The sequence below is a fragment of the Antechinus flavipes genome, chromosome 3 (genome assembly GCF_016432865.1).
Source record: "Antechinus flavipes isolate AdamAnt ecotype Samford, QLD, Australia chromosome 3, AdamAnt_v2, whole genome shotgun sequence".
In the NCBI taxonomy this organism is placed as follows: domain Eukaryota; kingdom Metazoa; phylum Chordata; class Mammalia; order Dasyuromorphia; family Dasyuridae; genus Antechinus; species Antechinus flavipes.
The window spans coordinates 538,096,706-538,119,216 of record NC_067400.1 but is presented as its reverse complement, the minus strand read 5'-3'; the positions used below and the strand labels follow the sequence as shown (position 1 = coordinate 538,119,216).

The window sequence follows — 22,511 nt, the reverse complement described above, 5'->3', positions numbered from 1 at the left end:
AAGGTTGGACCAGATTGTACTGATCACTTTGTCTTATTTAAGTAATGTGTTTTTGTAATGTTTTGTATTGTTTAAACTGTGCTGATTGTAAGAGTAGAAGGCATCTTTAGCATTTATCTTTTAAAATTAGTGAATAAAACTGATAGAGTTGTGCATAGGTAACTATTGTAAACAAAGAGTTTCAAAGGCAATTTTCAGTTCTAGCTTATTTCTTTTACTACACATATATTCCTTCACTGGAATTTAGTTTCCCCCGCTTTTACTTTATTTTTGGCAAATGAACTGATGGGGAAATGTGCCTGTCTGGGGACAGAGATGATGGAATGGTGATATTTTTCAGTATGGCCTATTTCAGCATCGTCAGAAATATCTCAACTCTTCACTCTATCTCAGTTGTAATTGTATGTGGACTCCATCTCAACTCCTTTTCTGGTTAAAACTTAAACATTTGCTCTCTGATTTCTTTGACAAATATAAGCTATCTTTCATATGTCATATTATTATATGTACTAAATTCTTTTTGAATAGTTTCCTCTGGAAACAGAATTTAAATTCTTCTGAATATTTTCAGCCATTGGTCCATTTTACTTGGCCTTGTGCTTCATGGCTCCAGTTTAAACAGAATTACTTCTGGATGGAGTGTTACCATGTAGTGCCATCTCTGAAGCAAAGATGATTGTGTCTGTGCTGTTTAAACAAGTTCTGAAGCTCCTGAGAATTGTCTGGAGGATAACTAGGAAGACAGAATCTTTTCCTCTCCTCATTTAGCTGATGTATGCACATTTTCATGACTACAACTTGAAGGAATCTCAAAGGTCATCATGTTCACTTTTTCTTGGTCTTTTAACTTTATTTTCCAATTCTAGCTTCATTGTCTCAATATGCAGTCTTGATCTGTCAGTTTAATGTTTCACAAGGTCCCCACCTTTCAGTCTCTTGCTTCTGTTAATCAACCTGCTAATATAACTTCTAAGTGACCCTTTTCTCCTCAGTGTCAACATCAACATCTGTTCTGTTTTTCTGGGTCTGCTAATCACAGCTGAAAAAAGTCACAAAATCAAGATTATTTCACCCACTGCAATTTCTGGTATTCACTATCCCTCTCCTTTTGCCTAGGCTATCTCCCTTGCTTGGAGTATAACCTTGATTCATTTCTCAGTCTTAATAATTCTTAAATTCCAACTTCCTATGTCTGGTCTTTCCTGATTCCCTTGTCTGCTAGTACATTTACATCCCCTCTGTAAATTAACTTTGTATTCTCTCTCTCTCTTTCTCTCTGTCTCTCTCTCTCCTTCACATGTATATATGTGTATGTCTCTATATGTGTGTACGTACTCACATGGAGAAGTTTTGAGTGCTGTGGATAAGTTCACTTACTTTGGCAGTATACTTTCCAGGGATGTCCACATAGTTAATGAAATCGACACATGTGTTGCCAGAGCTAGGTCAGTGTTTGGGAGGCTCTGAGGGAAATTATGAGAGAAGAGAGATTAAACTGACTACAAAACTGAATGTCTACAGAGCCATTGAGCTGATGATCACTGTGTGCCTATGAAGCCCAGACAGTGTACCAGCACCATTGCTTCCATTTGAATTGTCTTAGGAAGATACTGAAGATTATGTGGAAGAATGAGATACCAGATACTGAGGTCCTTTCTTGAACTAAACTGCCAAGCATTTCAATTCTACTGCAAAGATGATTCCATTGATCTGGCCACATTGTTCGAATGCCAAATATATGCTTACCAAAAAAGACTATTTTATGGCGAATTCACACAGGGCAATCACTTACAAGTAGTCAGGAAAAAAGCAATAAAAGACACTCTCAAGTTCTCTTTCAAAAACTTTAGAATTGATTGTATGACATGAGAGAGAATGGCACAGGAGCACCCAGCATGGAGTGCCCTCATCAGAGAAAGTACTGTTCTCTATAAGTAAAGCAGAATTGCACTTATCTCAGAACAAACACAAAATGCACAAAGTTAGAGAAGTCACCCCAAATCTTTAGAAGGACTATTTGTGTCTGACCTGTGGCAGAGCATTTCGAGCTCATATTGGACTTGTCAGCCATAGTTGGACACACAGTAACCTGACTGTAACATAGTGATGACATTTTGGTCCTGTTACAGAATGGATAATAACCTATATACACATATACACACTAGATAAAATATATACTATATTGTATATGTGTGTATATATGTGTGTATGTATATGTGTGTATATATATATAAATGTTAATTGCTAGACTCTATGCTTAATAGAGAGAGTACAAAAATACAATTTCTACTATAGTTTTAGAACTGAAAGACATCTTATAAGATTTCCATTCTCTCTCTTTCTCTCTCTCTCTCATGCACAAAGACACACACACAAACACACTGATTTCTCTCTCTATTGGCTCCATTTTATTTTTATCTTTTTCTACTGGTTCCTATTCATGTATAAACCTGCTCAAAACTATTCAGTTAACAAAGTTTTTCCCTTTAACTGATATTCTGTTTTGTTATTGACTCCACTCTCTTTTCTCTTTTGCTGACAAATTTAAATTTTGTTTCTATAATAATTATCTCTATTTCCTCAACACCTATTCTTTCCTTAATCCACTGCATTTTGATAACTTTCCCCATTTCTTTACTGAAACTACTCTGTCAAAGCTCACCAATGATTTACTAATAATTTAATCTTTAGGGCAAATAAGGGTTTCAGTGGCCACTCTGCTAATCTTGGAATTAGGAATATCAGTATTTAAATACAATCTTACATATGTATTAGCTGTGTGACTTTGACTTCTGTGATTCAGTTTCCTCAGTTGTTGAAACATTTATTTCTCAAGTTGTTGTAAGGTTTACATGAGATAATATTTATAAAGAGCTCATCACTGTGCCTGATAAAATAATAGGCAATGTATAAATACTTAATTCTCCATTTCCTTCATAATCTAATGGTTCCTCCCCCTTTTTCATCTTTGTTTATCTTTCAATAACTTTTAAAACCTTTGACTACAGATATTAGGTCATTTATAGAATTTTCGAATTAAAGGGGAACATGGGGGCCACCATATATAAGTGATATTTTTCTAAGAATCCTTTCTACAAAATAGTTTTACAGTATTTATCCACCTTCTTCTTGAAGGCCAGAGTGAGGGGGAACTCATCATATTTTAAGGTGTAGCTTTATATATTTGGACAGTTTTAATGGTCTAGAAGTTTTTCTGAACTCCTTACATACAACAAAATGAATTCTGTTTCTCTGCAACTTGTTCTCATTGCTCATTGCTCCTTGAAGACAAGCAGATAAGTCACCTAACTTTTTCCCATGACAGCCATTCTTGTACTTGAAGAAGAAAGTCTCTTATTTAGGATAAATTCAATTTTTTCTATAGAAACTTGTGAGTTCCAGTTTTCTCACCATTCTGATAACTCTCTTTTTAAATGTGTTCCAGAATGTCTTTGTCTATGTGAGAATACTCTGTCCATAACTAACTATAGTATTCAAGATGTGACTTCAGCAGAATAGTGTATGGTGTATTTTCAACAATCACCTAAGCTAATGAGCATAGCTACATTTAGTGACATTTAGGATCTTCAACTCATGTTGAACGTGCAGTCCATTAAAAGTCCTGGACATTTATCCCATATGTTTAATTATTTTCCCTGTTCTGTTCTTCCTTACTTCTTCCTCATTTTGGTCTTTATCGTCGACTTTCATCTCTAACACTCTACCTAGTCTTCTGTCTCCAAGGCTGCTTATGATCTAACTGCTAAATCCAGTGGCCTTATCTTAGTTCTCATCCATCTTGATCTTTTTGCCAATTGTATCACATAATCAGTTATCACATAATCAGTCTTTATTCATGGATACTTACTCCTCCCTCAGCTTCTATCACATTGTCCTCTAGTTTTAATACCTATCAGATGAATTCATTTCTTTCATCTTTGCTCATTAATAAAATAAAACACATTCTCTAAGAATGAATTTCTTCAAAAGCTTTTTCCTGTATTTTCCCCCAACATACTTGGTACCTTCTCTCTTGAAACTACCATTAGATCCATTGATTCAAGAAAAAATCCTACTGAGATGACTCTAACATGTATTGATCAACATTCATCTTTCTTCTGCATTGCCAACTACTTATTGAAATTCCCATGTGGAATCTAAATAAAGATTGAAGAATTTTATTTTACTTTATTATTCTTGGGTTTTTTTTATCTGTGTTTTCTTTTGCAACATGAGGAGCATGGACATGTTTTACATGACTACATATTTGTAATCTGTACCAAATTGCTTGCCTTTTTAAGGAGAAGAGGGAACAATGGAGAAGGGGAAAAGTGGGAACAAAGGAGAAAATTTGGAGATCAAGAAATTTTTAAAAAGTCAAATATTTTGTTTACATGCAATTGAGGAAAAATTGAAATAAAAATTAAATGAAATCTTCATCTGAATATTTCACTGGCACTTCAAACTCAATATGTACAAAATAGGATTCTTTTTTTTTCCTTCTTAACATGTCCCTCTTCTAAATTTCCCAGTTTCTATGGTAGATTATACCATCCTCTTTGTCACCAAGACATAAAACTGTAAAATTATTATTAACTTCTTTTTATCTCTCAATTCCAACATTAACTCAGTTGCCAAGCACTGTTGATTCTGTGCCACAACATAGTTTACATAATTCTCTTCCTTTATTTTTCCATGTCCTTTATCCTAATTAATGTATTTATCACCTCTCTTCTGGATTCTTATGACTACCTCTTTCTTGATTCTCTTATTTCACTTTGTCTTCTCTTTAATTCATCCTCAAATAACAACTAAAATAATACTTTCAAGGTACAGATATGGCAGGGGTGCATATTTATAATCCTTCCACAGCTTCCTATTTCCATTAAAATAAAACAGAAAATTTTCACCACAGTGCTTAAGTCTCTCCACAGTTTAGTTCTAACCTACTCATTTATACTTATCTCATATAACTTCTCTTTAAGTACTCCAAAATGCATTGAAATTGACTTTATACTTTATACTTTGGATTTTACATATACTTTTTGGATTTTGCATTCCATATTCATTAGAGAATTGGTACAAGTCTGGAATTTGTACCTTTCCAGATTTTTATCTTCCCTGAAGACTTGTCTCTGGTGTCAAGCATTGCAAGATAACCTTCCGGTCTCTTCAGGTTAATATTTTCTCTCTCTTCAAAACACTCTAGAGTTGTTTAACTATATATTTTTAGCATATTCTGTACTTTTCCTCACCTCTCCCCCATCTAGTAAGACATAAGATTCTCAAAGTCAGAAACTATTTTAATTTGGCCCCTGATCCCGTTTTCTAGCATAGTCTCATACAAATACATAATGGGGGATTAATATATGTTTAACTAAATTTTAAAAGTGGGTTTTAATCTCTGTATATAAACTGTGTAATACATTTACACCTATGAAATTTCATCTCATGATATTTACTTGATTTCTGTAGCCTGTCAGGATTTTAGAATCTGATGTTGTCATTCAACTTATAAAGTACTATTTACAAATTTGTTTCATTATAAATTTGAGTCTTATTATGCTATATTATAATGCACTATGCTATATTATACTATACTGTACTCTACTCTACTAATGCCATTAGTACCTTTAATTGCTCAGAGACAGAGAAGATTTCTAGGTCATTCTACTATAGACTTTTCCCTAAGTTTTTGGTTCTAGTCATCTTTTTGTTCTGTTTTATCCAGAAGAATATGCTTTACTGTAATTTGTGCTTACTGAATATTTAATATTCCCCTAATTTTCCAACCTAATTAGCATTCAAAAAGGATTACTTTTATTTTACTTTATTTTCTTTTAAGCTAAATTTATTTATATATCAATAATACAGATTTATTTTTAACAAGAAAAGAAGACATCAGAAGTAAACAGTCTATGATACAAAAATGGTAATAGAGTGTGACAAACTGAAAATAAAAATATTACAATGATAGGAACTGGAAAATTATATAGAGAGTTTATACTGTGCATCTTTATTTACTTAACTTTGCTTTATATGAGGTCACAAATCATTTGAAGAGACTGATTATGGAAAGGCAGCAATTCTGTTGAATATGGACATCAGGAGAGTCATCAGTTCTTGCTCAAGTATCTTATCCTGCCACTAGTCCTTTTGTGGACAAAGGGGATAGATGAATGGAATGAGGATTTATCAAGTACCTACTATATGATAATCATTGTGCAAAGTGTTTTACTAATGTTATTTCATTTGATTCTCAGAACAACTATGTGAGAGAACCATGAGGCTGTATTATTGTTTCCATTTCACATTTTAAAAACTGTGGCAGCCAGAAACTAAATTATTTAATTTAACATAGTTTATAAATATCTGAAACCAGATTAGAATTCAATTTTTCTGATTATACGTCCAGCATTTTGTCTGCTGTGCCACTTAGCTGACTCTTTGATAGTGTAGCCAGGTCAAAATGCTGGAAATCATTAGAGAAGAGAGGAAGATAAATGGGTGGGCAGTAATTAGTGACTACTAATTTCTTTTTCTAAATAATTATAAGTAATCTGCTTAATAATATGTTCCAAGTATTTAAGTCAGGCTCATTGACTTACAATTTACATCTTATACACACCTATTCCCTGTAAAACATTAAGTTGACTGATGAGATCATTGTGCAGTCACATCAGACATTTAATTCAATTCCTTCTTGTCATTGGAATAAAATTTCTGTGTTTCTTTAGAATTTTTTTTTTTTTGAGAACTTCCCATCTTATTTGGGCCAACATTCTTTTCAGAATTTATTAGGTCATCATATCCAACTTATTCCTTTTTGTCCTCTTTTTAATCTGATATTGCCAAATCTAGACTAAATGCCAGATTACCCTTGAAATTCTCCTTTTTTGCTCTGACAATTTCTGTAAGTGCTTATTTGCTTTCTAAATTCTCTTCATTTTTATGTTAGTAAACTAGCCAGATTGAAATCCAGAATAATTACTCTTATTAGTTCCTTCATCTTTTGAATAGTCACAATTTCTGTTTCAGCACTCTAAGTGAAGTAAATTTTGCCAGATCCCTACTTTGGAATTATATGAAATCAGGATAAATGTTTACATTTTATTCCATCACTTTAGGAAATACCATTGAATTACTTAAACTGTGTTTGTGAATATAATCTCCAGGGATTTAAGAGAAGATGAAATTTGCCTTTGTAAAGAATATGTCCTACAGTTCTTCTAGTGTATTTATCTATCTCCATCTTGATCTCATATAAATCTACATCTATATCTAGCTATATGTTTGCTATCTATCAAAATCTATATGTATGTATATAAGAAGAGAAGGATTTTGTGCAATTCTGTTTCACTTAAATACAATTCATATATGAATCAAGATTATCCATGATATCATTGGTCCTCTTCAAAAATGAGGGATAAAGAAAAAACACAAAATGTATATGTGTGTGAGTCTAACAGACACAAGATAAATACATTCACATGAATGCAATACTACACATATATGTCTATACATAAACATACATGTATATACACACACACATGTATTTCATCAAGCAATAAACATTTCCAAAACCTTTCTTTTATTCCTGTTGGCATTTTTAAGTCCAATATTCCATGATTTGTACATAAAGTGTTTCTTTAAAGCATATTTGCATGCAATGTTTTAAAATCTATACCAAAAATATTAAATCTATACAAGGATATTTATTAATAATATGCTGTGAAACCTGGGTGTATTTGAGGACTCTCTGATTTTGAATTAGGTCATTGGAACAGTTTTTACATAAAAGGTATAGTGTATTAGTCTAAAGGAAATTCTTATTTGGGATATTGAAAAGGTTAAGAAAGAGGGATAAATAGAAAAAAAGAATGTGGAAGGGAGTATAACATAATGGAAGAGCTTACAAACATATGAAAAGTGGGTTCAAACCCTTCTTACATTTATTATCTTGGTGATTACAAGCAAGCTACAACTTATCTGAGTCTGAGTCCATAACTTTAAAACTGGGATAGTAATACTGGTAATATCTACCTCACAGAGTATTTGTAAGGCTCAAATTAGGTAATAAATGTCAAATGGTTTAGCATAGTACAAATATTCTACTTAAAGATGTTAGAGAGTGGCTATTAAAATGAGTCCTTTTGGAGCAACTAATATTTTATAATTAAGATGAACGGATTAATTTTATTTCATTTAATTTTCAGATTCTCTATATTCACAATTTAAAACATTTTACAATTTTTTTAAGGAAACATAAACATGAGTATTCTGAAGTGGTTTTCCTTCTTTTTTAAATTTTTTATTTAGACTTGGCTTTGGATTTCATTACCATTGTGCCTCTATTGTGCTGAAAGGCTTTACAGGTGCATTAGAAGTAATAAGCCTGTGACAATCATTTCAGTAATCAGCCATCCTTCAGATGTCATGGAAGTTCGAATGATCAAGGAAAACTTTAAAGCCAGACCTGGCCAAGTGAGTTATTCCAAATAGTCTATCAAGAATGTTGTTATAACTTTATTTTTGAAAATATTGGGAGATTTGAACTTACTTTTTTCTTCTTTCACTGTTGCATTACTTCCTTCCAGTATATTATTCTTCATTGTCCAAGAGTGTCTGCATTAGAAAACCATCCATTTACTCTCACAATGGTAAGAACTTTTTAACTTTTTACATTCTGTTTTCTTAGAGAAAATCATCATTAAATGATGAGCCAGTCTTGGACTAAATTATGTTGCTAATTTAATAAATTAAAATTATGAATATTAATAGTTTATGGTATATTTAATGTTTATATGTCTGGACAGGATATAATTATAGTTGATTTCTTGCATCTGTTATGTCAGTAAGGCTAAGAACTAAAATTCCTTTTAGTCTTCTGGCTTGTGTAAGGTAAGTTATTTCAAAATCTCTTTAAACTGACTTTTATTCTCTTAAATTCAACAAGTATTTTTTACCTAATTACTCTTGTTGCTAGGCACTAGAGAACCAAAGACAAAACAAAAACCAGTTCTTATCCTCAATGAGCTTATATTTTGACTAGGTAAAGAATATGTACACATAAAAAAATACATTATATGTATATACACACATACAGAGAGGAGTAGAGAAAGAGGGAGAAGGAGAAGAAGGAGAAGGAGAAAGAAAGGGAAGGAAAGAAGGAAAGGGAGAGAGAGGGAATGGTAGGGAGGAAGGGAGAAAAAAGGAGGGAGGGAGAGGAGAGGATGTAAGAAGGCACTAGGATCTTGAGTTAAAGGAAAGGGTTTGTTTAAGAGGCAGTTTTTGAGCTGAGCCTGCTCAGTGTTTCTGAACATTTCCTGCTTCCCATTTTTCTCAATAAATAGTATGTATAAAACAAAAAATTTGATTGTAAGCATATTACAAATCTTACACCATTTTACCTAGAGTATGTAAAAATTTAAATTATATTCATAGGATTTCTAAAAGAATCTAGGCCAAGATTTTTCTGTTTTATATTTCAGTTTAATGAGAAATTTCATTATTAATGAATTAAGAAAGATATCCAGGAATTTATGTGGGATAATAATATTATTTAATTTGTAATACCAGCCTACCATCAGCCAGTTATCTACATCCATTTTTCATTCCAGCAGGAGTATTAAAACAGTAGGATTTGTCCATACTCTCATTTATTCCCTGTTGTCATTTTTGGCAACTATTTGTAAGCTGTCTAGTCAGGGTCAAAGGGGCCTTTGGTTGCCATGACACAAAAGCAATGCTAAAATACCCACAAAAGGATGAAACTTAGAACCTTTGTCTCATTAGGATAGATCTCTAATCATGAGTTAGCCAGTCATGGAGAGATTATGGCTGGATTGCATCATACTTTTTGTTTGCAGCTCTAGGGGAAAAAAAAAACCAAAACAAAATATATGCCTGACTTATTGCTGCTACAGGTGTCTATCCAGCTTCAGAAAACATCCAGTGCTGGTCAAAACAATATAATAATTATGTGAGACAATTTTGGAGTTTTTGTGTGACTAATATCATCCAGAAGGTGAGCGTAAGGAATTGTTGTTATGTCAAGCTCAAGGAACAGCTTGTTTGATGTGCCTTAGCTCTGGAAAACAGGGTATCTCCTAATAGTATCTTGACAATAGCATTTTCTTTGAGTTTGTTTGAGAAATGGAAGAGAGAGAAACTCTACAGACAATGGTAGGGATTGCTGACATTTTTTTAGGCATGGAGGAGGCTTGGGAATGTTTATTGGTATCAGCGAGGGAGCCATAGAAAATGAGAAATTGAAGATACGAGAGGGAGAGGGCAAGGTAAGGGAGGGAAGAATATGGAAGAGGAAGCCAAGAAGAAAGAAAGAAAGAATGGAGAGAGGAATACAAGAGAGGAGAAGAGGAAGTGAAAGGAAGGAATAAGAGAGAAAAGAGAAAGGAACAGGAGGAGGAAGAGGAAGGAAAGAAAGATTGAGAGAAGTGAAAATAAGCATTTATACAGCATTACTATGTACCAGGCATGATGCTAAGTGTTTTTTTTTTTAAACAAATATTATCTCATTTGATATTCAAAAAAATCTTAAGAGATAAGTTGCAATTATTATTCTCATTTTACAGTTGAGGAAACTGAAACAAATAGAGGTTAAATGCCTTGCTGAGGGTCACACAGCTAACGTGTGTCATGCCATCTTTAAACTCAAGTATTCCTAACTCTAGAATTAGCACTCAATTCACTGTCTATGAAAGGAAAAAAGTTAGAAAAGAATAGTATAATTAAGAGGAAAGTAATTACAACTAAAACAGAGTTACTCATCTACACATGAGGCTTATGATTCGTTTATTAACAACCCAGGCTTGGCTTTAACAATACTCCTAAATCCAAATGAATTATAAATGGAAAAGTATACTAATGAGAAAGTTTAGGAATAGAGGATGTCTAAGGATTAGGAGACATAACTATGAAGAGTGAGGGATTTATTTTTATTACTCTCAGAGCTGAAACAAATTATAGCCTGTGACAATTCAATTCAACTGACATTTATTAAGATCATATGTATGACACATAAGTTTTTATAAAAACAAAAAAACAAATTAATTTCTCCCCTCAAGGTTCTTACATTCTACAGAAAGCATTCAATTTGCTTCCCAATTGGCTTTCAACCTATAGGAATATAATTTTCTCCTATAATTTTTTTTTTATATTTTTTCTTACTTACATTAAATGTGCTGTGAAAACACATTAAGAGGTCTCTCATCCAATCCTTGGACATATTAAGAAAGTATTTTTTTCAAGATACTAGCCTATAGTTTTTGGACTAATATGAATGAAAAAAACCTAATCAGCCATTCTTTAACTATCCATTTGTAATAATAGCCTTTACTAAATTCCTTGTCCTCTTTAGCAAACTCTGACTACTTTGTTTTGACACACTAAGTGAAAATTCAAGAGGAGCACTATCCTTCTTGAAGACAGAATTAGGGCACTGAGTGGACAAAGGCATGAGACTGGTCCACTGAAGACCTATGTTCTCTTTTCCTATGCCTTGCACAAAACGATTTAACTATGTGATTCATATAACTATATGATTAACTAAGTATGGTTATTTTCTATTCATTCTAGTATAAAATATAAACTATTCTGTTCAGCTTTTAAAGACTTGCACAGCCTGACTCCAAGCTATCATTTCAAACTCATTGGACATACCTTCCTCATGTCCCATACCCACATTCTGTGATGATCTAACAGTTAAACAACTACTTTTATGATTTGTGAAGTAAATTATTAATTAAACTGTTATTTAAACTTTTCAATTCTTGTCTTAGGAGTTTTGCCTATAATTGGATAATATTATAATACACAGCCCAAAAGGCTTTTATCAAATTTTCAAATACATAGAGTGATTTTTCTGCAGTTGGACCTCTCTCTTTAAGTATAAAAATTTATGATTTGTTTGATCCAAAATTAATAAAAACTAATATTTCTGGCATATATCTGTGCCTAAAATTCAGAGAATAAAATCATTTCCCACTGGTTATATGATATGACACCTTTTACCTTGCCAAACATCAATTCCAAATTTCTTTTTTTAAAAGCCATGTTATCTCAAATAATTGTTCTTTAGAAAAAGATTTTACCTTAAAAATAGATTCTAAGATCAAAGTAATCAATTATATGATATGTAAACAATGTTGTATATTTTGATTTCATGTATGTTAACTCAAATTGTATAGGTCTGCTAGCTGAAGCATATCAGCCTCAACAGTGGATGGTACTTTTCATAGAAATTTTTAAACATCCTGATGCACATCTGGAAAAGAATTTAAATAGAACAAATGTGCTGATTCAGTTTTATAGTATTTTCATCTTGCCTTATTTCCAGTTGCTTTTTTCCTAATTTTTGAACTATTATACCTATTTGTAAACTGAATGACTCTCAGACATTCTCCTTTCATGGGAGGTAATGTGGGGAAATGGAGAGGGCACTGGAATAGAAAATCAGAAGATTTGGTTTCCAGACTAAGGATCTGACTCTTAACAAGATGCCTGACCTTTAGTAAAGTAATTCTCAACCCTTTTGTAAATGTTCTCTAAAGTCTATTTCACCTTTGTACATTCAAAATGCCTGTTAAGATCCTCTGGTGTTACTGTCTTCATACCACTACTCAGAAAATAAGCCAATAAACAAATAATCCAAAAGCCCAAAGCAACAAAAAAGCAGTTCTGAGGTTCTCTTGTCTCTGGCTTTCCTATTAGTATTCCAGGCAATCTTAGAAAGTCAAGGGGTGATCCAGAAGAGCTGGGAAGGTTAGTACAGGAATGATAACCTTAACCCTGTTTTCCACATTCCCTTCTGGACTTTCTTACCTGAGAATTAAAGTCACATTCAAAGAAGTATTAGATTACTCTTATTTCTTCTTAACTCTTCCCTAAATGTGTTCTTGATATCTGTCTTCTAAATTGTATGAATCATTAGCTTAGAGTTGGGTAACCCTATTTCCCATTCTGTTTTCCATGAATCAGAATTAAGTCTAGCTGTTAAGTTTGTTGTTGCCTGTATTCTCTATTATATATCTGCATTATATATCATTTCTTAATGGTTTCCATTTTTTTCCAACAACCCTCCAAAGGTTTAGGAGTCTTCTGAACAGTTTTCAGTGAACACCAGACAATTTTGACACATAGAACTCTCAAAGATCAAAGTTTTAATAATTTTTTTTCTCTTAGCAGTACCAGACCTAAAACTATATTATAAAGCAGCAGTCATCAAAACCATTTGGTACTGTCTAAGAAATAGAGTGATGGATCAGTGAAAGAGGTTTGATAGACATGATAAAATCCCCCAAATCAAACTTCTGGGAGAAGAACTCAATATTTGACAAAAATGGCTAAGAAAACTATAAAATAATATCGGAAACTCAACGTAGACCTACATCTCACACCCCATACCAAAATTAGGTCAAGTTGGGTACATGATTTCGGCATAAAGGGTGATACATAAACAAATTAGAAGAGTAAGGGACAGCTTACCTATCAGATCTTTAAAGTCGGAAGGAATTTGTGACCAAAAAAGAACTAGAGAACATTATGAAAGGCAAAATGCACTTTGTTTATATTAAATTATAAAAGTTTTGCACAAACAAAACCAATAGAAACAAGATTAAAAGGAAAGTACAAAGCTGAGAAAAAAAATTTATAGCTAGTATTAAAGGTCTCATTTCTAAAATATATAAAGAATTATGTTAAATTTATGAGTGCAAATCATTCCTCAATTAATAAATGATCAAAGAATTTGAACAATTTTCAGATGATAAAATTAAAGCCATTTATAATCATATGAAAAAATGTTCTAAATCACTATTGATTAGAGAAATGCAAATTAAAACAACTCTAAAGTATCACCTCACACCTCTCAGATTGGCTAAGATGACAGGAAAAAATAATGGCCAATGTTGGAGGAGACATGGGAAAACTGGGACACTTATTGTAGAGTTATGAAATGATCCAACAATTCTGAAGAGAATTTTGGAACTATGCCCAAAGGGCTATAAAACTGCATACAGTTTGACTCAGCAGTGCCACTCTTGGGTTTATATCCTAGGAAAACCATAAAGGAGAGAGCAAAAAGGACCCATGTGTATAAAAATGTTTGTAGCAGCTCTTTATGTGGTAACAAAGAATTTGAAAATGAATAGATGCCTATCAATTGGGGAATGGCTGACTGTATGGAATAGAGAGATAAGGTGAAGAACTTACAGGAATGTATGAATTCTTTTTCTGTATTTTATTTTCATTATTTCTGTGTTTCCCTATGACCTGTATAATTTGTGCAGGCTCATATTTACTTAAGCCTTGGCTAGCTATAAACATATTTATTTAACCTGAGCTGATAACATTTATCAGTATTTGATATTTATCTATATTTAGTCTATTAACTTGATTACTATCAACTTGATTAAGCCTGAAGGCCTGATTTTCTGTTTCCTAGAAATCAAGAGATTTCTAGGAAACAGAAACCTTCCATTCCAATCTCTCTGGATAGCAACAACCAAGTAGATGCCTCCCCCTCCCCTTCTCAATGCTCGCTTACTTGTGATGTACTTTCTTGTATAAAAGCTATGCATCGTTTCTATTTCTTTAGCCCTCCTACCACCAGCTTTCTCTTTCTTATCTCATGAAAGAATGGCTCATCCTCCGGACGTTTTCAATAAACAACTTTTCTGCTTTTTGCTGAGTGATATCTGAGTAGTCATTTTGGGTAAGGGTCTTCTATATTCCTCACATGACCAAGCTATAGTATATGAAAGCAATGGAATATTCTTGTTCTGTAAAAAATGACGAACAAGCTGATTTTAGAAAGAGCTGGAAAGATTTATATGAACTGATGCTGAGAAAGCAAGCAAAACAAGGGAAAATGGTACAAGCAAGAATGTATGTTGATCAACTATGAAAGACTTGTTTCTTCTCAGAGGTTCAGTGATCCAAGGCATTTGGTTAGAAAATGCTATCTGTATCCATTACCAAGACCTGTAACTCTCAGGAAATAGACATCAGCTGGGATGAAGACAAATACTTGCTTTTATTACAATTTACTATTGATGTTTATCTATCAGTTCATAGATCTTCACTTATTAGTATGAGTTAGAAACACAGCTAGAATATTATATAATATAGCTAGATCATATAATTTAGACCTAGATGAGACATAGTAATAGATTTTACATTAGCAATTTGTTAATTTTCACAATATATTGGCAAGACATCTGGACTTTTAGAGCACTAAAATTCATCTTTTTTTCTTTGTAAATGGGAATCTTAGGATCTATGATTTAGAAGGAACCTTTAACACTCCCAAGTTCAATCATCATTATAGTGCATGAAACTCTTTTTAAAAAATTCCTTGACAATTATTATTACTGCTATTATTTATTAGTGTTTACTCCCTTTAATAAACTCTATAATTCAGTAAGACTAACTTTCTTATCATACCTCACCCTTTTTGTCCCATCTTCCATTTTCATAATTTTGCCCCAGCTCTTTCCTATAACTGGAATGCTTTACCTTTGTCTCTCAGGATTTTTAATTTCCTTTGAAATTTCAAATCAAGTGCCACCATCTCCAGGGGTCCTCAAACTAAGGCTTGTGGGCCAGATGTGGCAGCTGAAGATGTTTATCCCCCTCACTCAGGGCTATGAAGTTTCTTTATTTAAAGGCCCACAAAACAAAGTTTTTGTTTTTTACTATAGTCTGGCCCTCCAACAGTCTGAGGGACAGTGAACTGGCCCCCTATTTAAAAAGTTTGAGGACCCCTGAAATTATTCTATACAAAGCCTTTATGAATCTCCTCTTCTGGTGTTTCTCTCTTCAATTTAACTTATATTTTTCTCGTATGTATTTTACATATGCTTACATTTTTGCTTGTTGTCTTTGGGAGGAAGTAACCCCTGTTAGTGAAGGAACTGTATAGTTTTGGCCTTTGTAATTGAAGTGACTAGTATAATGCTGGCTGTGTAGTGGATTCATTCAGACTGTCATTTAATTGCATTGCTGATTGTATCAATTAGGAAAAATTTCCTTGATGAAACATTAAAACAATTTCAAGGGTCACTAAAGCATAAGATGATAAATTTGGAAAGGATCTTAGAAATCAATTAAACCAATCCTCTCATATTACAGAATGAGAAAACTGAGGCTATGAAAGTAACATCTCCAGTCACAGAACAAGCTTATAGCAAATTCGGCAATCTCTTGTGTCTCAGTATAGTGTTCTTTCTTCTATGCTTAATCACCTCATACCACTTAATACAACTCAGAATAATCTATACTTTGAGTATTTATCAGTAGTTGGAGAACATACTAAGCAGATGTCATAAAAGTATCTTTGAAATAAAAATGATCCAACCTTGAAACCATTGAGCTTCTTCAGTAATCCCTATTATATTACTACGGCATTTATAAACTATTTTCTGAATTATTTAAATTATTAACATTCACAATAATACTAAATGTCTATATCTATATTATAGCAAATACTAAAAGTGACATAAATTGTAAAGAATTTCAGTAAATTTCAATACTCAGGGCAGTTAGGTGGCACAGTGTTATAAAATCCTGGGCTAAAGTTATAAGAAGACTCATCTACTTGAGTTCAAATCTGGCCTTAGATACTTAATAGCTGTGGCATAATCTAGCTGGTCAAATCACTTAATCCTCTTTGCTTCAATTCCTTAATCTATAAAATTAATTGGAGAAGGAAAGAGTAAACTATCCCATATCTTTGCTAAAAAAACCCCCAAAACCTGAATGGGGTCAACACAGTTGTTTTTTTTGTTGTTGTTGTTGTTGGTGGTGGTGGTGGTGGTGGTGGTGGTTTTTTTTTTTTTTTTATGTAGCTCTAAATCTTTTTCCCAGGGGAAGATAAATGACACATTAAAAATAAAAAAAAAATATTTTGTTGTTAACCATGTATATGTTAAAATTAACCTTAATTGTATTTCTGTTTTATTTTTTATGTAAAGAGCATCTGTAGAATTTGAAGAATATTTTGGATTGTATCCAGATATATTTGTCAGAAATAAGAATCTACAATTAAAAAAAAAACCCAGACTGACTTAAGCATGATTTTATTAAGTTTGCATCTTAGTTAGTTTAAAGCTTAGATATTGATCACATAAAAAAGTATGAAATATCAATTACATTACAAATATCAATTATGTTATATATATCATAGATTTCCTCTCTGCTTGCTAATTATGTATGACTAAGTATGAAGGTTTTGTATTTTGCACAAGATCCTTATTTACTAAATATATTTCCTTCCCCAAAATGTCTGCTCTGTTCTTAATCCTCTACAATTTTAATCTTTTCTCTCACTTAGTGAACTCATCTGTCCTCATGACTTTTAAAATTTCTATATATCCAGGGGCCAGCTCAGCAATGTGTAGATAGTAGGCACTTGATGTTTATTAAATTAAAGAATAGACATAATTTTCAAAGTATCTATCTCAAAATATTGAGCTTTCTTAACTCTTTAGCGAGTGGTTATTGTTTTGGGCATTGTTAGAAGTTGGTGAGTCCAGTGGTACTGGGTTCTAACTCATGTCTCTCTCCTGATTTCCTTCCCAAAACTGTCAATTGCCAGTTAGACATTTGCTATTAGATATCCCATCAACATTTCAAGTTTAACATTACCAAAACAGACATCTTTGTTTCTACATTTTCCCCTTTTGAACTTCCTATTATTGTAACTTGTATCATCATCACCATATTTGCTAACTTTAGTGCTTTCCTCAGTCCCTCACTTTTACTCACTCTATATATCCAAACTATTGCCAAATTTTGTCATTTCTATCTTTTAAATACACCTTCTTTTCTTCATTCACATAGCCACCATTCTAGTTCAGGAGCTCATCACTTCTTCTCTAGCTTATTTCACCTGTCTGCTCTGTAGTCTTTCTAATTCCAGCCTCTCCTTTTTCTAACACATTCTCTGCATTCTGACCAAAGTGATTTTTTAAAACATTCATTTTTTTGGTAAGATTATGAGTTCCAATGCTTTCTTCCTTCCTTCCTTCCTAAGACAAGCAATTTGATATAGGTTATATACATGTAATTATGTAAAACAAATTTCCATATTAGTTATATTGTGAAAAAATAAATAGAAAAAAGGGAAAAATTGTGGAAAAAAACCTGAAAATTGTATGCTTCAATCTGCATTCAGACTCCATCAGTTCTTTCACTGGATGTGAATAGCATCTTCTTTCATGAGTCTATTAGAATTGTCTGGATCATTGTATTGCTGAGAGTCAATCATAGTCCATCATCTCACAGAGTTGCTGTTACTGTGTACAATTTTCTCCTCATTCTGCTCACTTCACTCAGCATCAGTCCTTGTAAGTCCTTCCAGGTTTTTTCTGAACACAGGTTATTCAACCATTCTCCAATTAATGGGCATCCCCTTAATTTCCAGGTCTATTAAAGTGATTTTCCAGTGGTGAGAATCTGATCATATTAACCTCCCCTTCAATAAGTTTCTGTTGTTTCCTATTGATTGTAAGATATTTAAAATTCTTTCAATATTGGCCACTTCCTATTTTTATAAACTTCTTGCTCATTCTCACTCTTGGATTTAGCCATATTGCCATACTGTCTACTCTATACACAAGAACTCTTATCTCCTTTCTCTGTGCTCTTACACAGATTGTCTTCCATGCCTTGAATGCATTTTCTTTTTACCCCAATCTCTGATAATTTCTAGTTTTCTTTGTCACCTTGTGTATTAAGATTTTCTTGATCCTTGCCTCCTTATGTTCTGCCTCACTAAATTACTTTATATTTATTAATATATGTATGTCTCTATCTGTTTATAATATTTGTGCTTATATATGCACATAATTGTTTTCTTTACTAAAATATACATTTTTGAATGTCAGGGACCATTTGGAGCTTCTTCTTGTTGAATCAACAGCACTGAGTATATAGTAAAAATTTAAATGGATGTTCAATTGGGATAGTCCATGCTTGGTCTCTTTGGCAGTCTCCTACTTAATGAGATCTGGGACACAAATATAATTTGAGAATGACCATTCTCCTACTTCTTCGACCATTAAATAATGATTTTGCCTTGATTAACCTAATTTGAAATCCATCTTATTTTTCAGTTTAACTGTGATGTTGATGGGCAAATTTAATTCATTGTTATTCCCTTGAATTATTATGCATGTTTATTTTAGATTGAAAATCAGTAAAAGTTTATATATTCTTATATAGCATATAGTAACATGCAAGTAGCAGGGACTTGATATATGTTTCTAAAACTGAATTTCTCAATCAGTTAGTAAAATTTTATTAAATGCCTCCTGTGTACTAGGCATTGTGTTAAGCACTAGGGATACAGGAAAGGCAAAAGACAGTCCCGGCTCTCAAGGAGCTTACAATGTAATTGGTGAGACAACATTCTAACAAATATATACAAAGTAATATAGAGTCAATACCTCTGACATGGAAATTAAAAAAAAAAAAAAAAAACAGCGTTTGAATCTTACCTCTGATATTTTACAGCCATGTGATCTTAGGCAAATCACTCAGTGTCTCTGAACATTAAATGCTCAGAAATATGATTTCCTGATCTATAAAATAAGAGTTTACTACTTAAATCACATCTGTTGTCAGTTTGCAATCCAACAAACTGTTATTAAGCACCAACTGCCTTCCAGGCATTATGTTAGGAAGAAAAGCAAGCATTTATTAAGTATACTATATGTAAAGCACAGGAATACAAAGAAAGGCTAAAGACAAAAAGAGAAGTCCCCTCTTAGAAGGAGTTTGAATTTCAATGGCAAAACAACATACAAAAAGGGGCTTAAATGTGGTTGTGGAATAAGGTACCTGGAAGTCTTTGCCCCTTCACAAAATGGAGCCCACAGGAGGAACTCACTAGTTGTAAAAGTGAGGGGTGATTAGAGGTCCCAAGATGAGGAGGCCCCAGGTTCAGAGAGACATTACAGGATAAGACTGCAATAGAAGTAGGATTTTGAAGACCATAAAGTTGGTAATAGAGCCAGTTTAAGAAAGCTTCATTTGGGAGCTATAGGTATAAAATAACATTTTTAAAGAGTTTATATTCTATTGGGAGCCTACAGCATGCAAATAAACAAGTTATAGATACAGTCAATTGAGAGAGAACTAAAGCAAGAGGATCGGGAAAAGATTCCAGTAAGAGGTGGAACATAAGAACAGCCAGAAAGGAAGCAAGGAATTCTGAGAGGTGGAGATGATTAGGAAGTACATTCCGGATATGCATGACAACTTGTGTGAAGCCACAGAGGTGGGAGAGGGAAGGTCAAATTCCTAGAATTATGACTTCACATCTGACCATTAAGCCAAATGGAACAAATCTAACCTTTCTTTCAAGCCCAGCCCTCCAAATACTTTAGTTATCAAGTCCTCCCCTGAGTCTTCTCTTCTCCAGACTAAACATATCCAGGTCCTTCAAATGAATAATCACTCAGTTATTAAGCATATATGAAAATTTTACTATGTAAACATAGAGTTTACTATTCTTTCTTCTTCTAGAATTTCTTTAGTTTATTTAATATCTATCTTTTTTATTATAGCTTTTTATTTACAAGATACATGTATGGGTAATTTTTCATCATTAACAATTGCAAAACCTTTTGTTCCAACTTTTCCCCTACTTCCCCTCACCCTTTTCCCCAGATGGCAGGTTGACCAATACATGTTAAATATGTTTAACATCCTTCTTTAACAGTGGTGTCCAATACTTCGCATGAGGTGTGACAAAGGACACATTGTCTAATTCCTTATTTTGGGATGTTATACCTTATTTAATACAGTCCAGGAGTGTAAAGGGCTGAAACTCTCGAATCGATGCACTGAAGTCCTAACTACTGATTGGACAATACTTTATGGGCATATGCTTGGAAAATGGCCCTTCCCACTATCCTGTGCTGGCTCAATGATTGGTGTATACAGAAGATTGTAGAAGGGACTAGGGGGTGGAGTAAGACTAGCCAGGGGCTCTTTGGCCGTGAGGAGGAAGAAGCCGGTTGTGGAGATCCTACTTCCATCCCCTTCACTTCTATCCCTAAAGCTAAGAATAAAGACTAAGGGCTTTTTCTTATCCTGACTCTGGATGATTCTAAAATATCCTGGGTGTTAGCGGGGTCATCACACAGGAGGGTATTAGCTTTTATGGTTTGCCACAGCATCACCTCAACTCAGAGATTTAGACAAAATTCTATCTAACCATAATTCCACTATTTTGTACTTGTATTTTTTAAAGTTCCAGTAATCTGAGGTTTGATTTAAACCTGGCAATACTGGCATTCTTTTCAAAGGAATGATCTGGGCACAGGTGCAGATCTTTGAATTTAAGTTGAGAGGCCTTTTCTCAAGAACATATAATAGCTTTCCTGCTTGTCCTTAGGGAGATTCTCATATTTGATAAAAAGAAAACCTATTTCTAAAAATTCTAGTCGCTAAACATCTGCTGCTATTAAAATAAATATTCCCTTGATTGTAAATTTAAGACCCAAGTCCATTATGGCATCAGAATTGAACAGATTTTGAGTCTGGGGAGGAAACAATCAGCATAGTCAGGAGGAAAGATCATCTAACCTTGGTCAAGTTGGCTCCATATGGTAGCCAGAAGATCAGTTGTAAAGAAGAAGCAGAAAAACCTACCAACAAGCATCAATGTTGGTAATGAAATCTATGTAGCATGGGACAGTGGTATATAGCCCCACTGTAATGGGCTTAGTGTTTGTCATTTGAAACTAATATGGCCCTTTCACTTTGCTTATAATATAGTGCTTTGTATTTGACCCTGCAATCAACATTTAATCTGGAAGTGAGTATCTAGAGAAGGAAGGAGTAGAAGAGGGACCCTAGACTAATGCTTGCTTGATGACCCAGTAGGCCAAAAACATTGGAGTTGTTATCCTATGGAAATGATATTTTAAAAAGAATCTATCCCAGAAAGGGTTATGATCTTCTAAAAATGTAGTGTTATTCATGAACACTAATATGATCTTTCCCATCCAGGTCTTTGGATGCCAAAAGTTAGAGGGTAAATTGTAGGAATCTAGAGATTAACTCTAGGATGAGGGCAATGATTGATTAAACAAAATAAAACAATAACAACAACAACAAAAAATCAACCAAAAAAAACCCTAACTTTCTTCTAGATGATTGATCTAGTTCAAAGGCTAGCACCTTATGGGCAAATATTTGGAGAGAAGAGGTCACTTTATCAAAAAGTAGGTACTTTGCTGCTTGGAGTCTCTTAACATCTTCCAAAACTATTGTCAACATTAATGGGAGAAAAGAATCTCTACCATCAGTAACAGAGCTAGGTTTTTCAGACAGTCTAAAACTGTATTCATTATCATGTTTTGTACCACTATTTAAGAAAAATCATGACCTAATTTTATATTGAGATCCAAGTGTGTTATTGTATCACACTAGAACTGATTTTGTGTTTCTGCCCAGGAAAAAAACCCCAAAATAAGACT

General features: G+C 33.2%; 1 protein-coding gene across 3 annotated transcripts in view; it reads left to right on the top strand.

Annotated features, from left to right (window-relative positions):
• The window catches only part of NOX4 (NADPH oxidase 4), a 254,554-nt gene that overhangs the window by 104,005 nt on the left and 128,038 nt on the right, over positions 1-22,511 (top strand). For all 3 annotated transcript variants that reach the window (XM_051987303.1, XM_051987302.1, XM_051987304.1), the window contains 2 exons: positions 8,320-8,484; positions 8,598-8,660. In XM_051987303.1, coding sequence (XP_051843263.1) covers positions 8,320-8,484; positions 8,598-8,660 — 228 coding nt within the window. The remainder of the gene's footprint in view (positions 1-8,319; positions 8,485-8,597; positions 8,661-22,511) is intronic.